The sequence below is a fragment of the Choloepus didactylus genome, chromosome X, assembly GCF_015220235.1.
Source record: "Choloepus didactylus isolate mChoDid1 chromosome X, mChoDid1.pri, whole genome shotgun sequence".
Classification (NCBI taxonomy): domain Eukaryota; kingdom Metazoa; phylum Chordata; class Mammalia; order Pilosa; family Megalonychidae; genus Choloepus; species Choloepus didactylus.
In genome coordinates this window covers 145,513,234-145,514,804 of record NC_051334.1, presented here as the reverse complement: position 1 = coordinate 145,514,804, position 1,571 = coordinate 145,513,234, and the positions used below count along the sequence as shown (strand labels likewise).

Below are 1,571 nucleotides of genomic sequence, written 5' to 3'. Positions count from 1 at the left end.
GTAAGAGAGAAGTGATCCATCACATACAAAGGAAGCTCAATAAAACTATGTACAGATTTCTCCACAGAAACCATGAGGCAAGAAGGCAGTGGTATGATAAATTTAAGATACTGAAAGAGAAGAACTGCCAACCAATAATTCTATAAACTGAAAAACTGTCTTTCAAAAATGAGGGAGAGGTCAAAGTGGTGAGCTGCCCTGCTGGCTAGGGGGAAAACCTTTCAGGCATGTTTCAGATGCAGTTGAGGAACTTGAAACTCAAACATTATTTTTTCAGCATCAGGCCAGTGGCTGGATGGTATTCAAAAATGGTATTACAATGCTGCAAGGTTCAATAAACTGAGATTAATGAGAGATGATAGAATAGCCAAGAATGAAGATGTAAAAGTAGCCATAAGAAGGCTTCCTGAGAACCTTTATAATGACAGGGTGTTTCACATTAAGAGAGCACTGGACCTCAGCATGAGACAGGAGATCTTGCCTAAAGAACAGTGCACAAAATATGAGGAGGATAAATTCTATCTTATACCATATCTGAAAGAAGTTATTCAGGAAAGAAAAGAGAGAGAAGAATGGGAAAAGAAATAATCATGTAATTGAAATGTGTATGCAGCTGTCCCCAAAGTATCTTTATGAAGTTGGTAAAACCTAAAATGTACAATTTAAGAACTATTTAGGCTACAAATGCATTACTTTAACCAAATATCAATTGTAATCACTGTAGGAGTTTTTGAATTCTAAACTTTATAAGAATATTTACTGATTTCAAAAAAATGAGGGAGAGATTAAAATATTTTCAGACAGACAGACAATGAACAAGTTTGTGAATAAGAGACCTGCACTTCAAGAAATACTACAGGGAGTGCTACAGGCTGATAGGCAAAGACAGGAGAGAGAGGTTTGGAGAAAAGTGTAAAAATGAAGATTGTCAGGAAGGGTAGAAGGAGAGAGTTTAAAAAGATATGACATATAAAAACCAAAAGACAAAATGGTAGAAGAAAGTACTGTACTTACAGTAATAACACTAAATGTTAATGGATTAAACTGCCCAATAAAAAGACATAGACTGAAAGAATGGATTAAAAAACAAGACCCATCTATATGCTACCTACAAGAAACTCACGTTAGAAACAAAGACGAAAATAGACTGAATGTAGAAAGGTTGGAAAAAGACATTTCATACAAACAACAACAAGAAAAAAAGTGGGAGTAGCTATATTAATATCAGATGAATTAGACTTCAAATGTAAGACAGTTAAAAAAGACAAAGTAAAAAACTATATATTACTAAAAGAGACAAATTATCAAGAAAACACAATCATAAATATTTATGCAATGAGCCATAGTGCCCCAAAATACATGAGGCAAACACTGACAACTCTGAAAGGAGAAGTAGATACTTCTACAATAATAGTTGGAGACTTCAATACATTACTCCCCTCAATGGATAGAAAATCTATACAGAGGACCAATAAGGAAACAAAGATGTTGAACTTTATGATAAATGAACTGGACTTGTATTTATACAACAAAACATCCCACAACAGCAAAATACACATTCTTCTCAAGTG

At 34.1% G+C, this 1,571-nt stretch overlaps 1 protein-coding gene across 1 annotated transcript; it reads left to right on the top strand.

Moving 5' to 3' along the window:
- Positions 1–273: 273 nt before the first annotated feature.
- Positions 274–588, top strand: LOC119522381 (cytochrome b-c1 complex subunit 7-like; the record flags this gene model as incomplete). Its single annotated transcript, XM_037820894.1, has 1 exon — positions 274–588. A coding segment is annotated over one exon (315 nt), but the record flags the coding sequence as incomplete, so codon positions are not given.
- Positions 589–1,571: the final 983 nt, after the last annotated feature.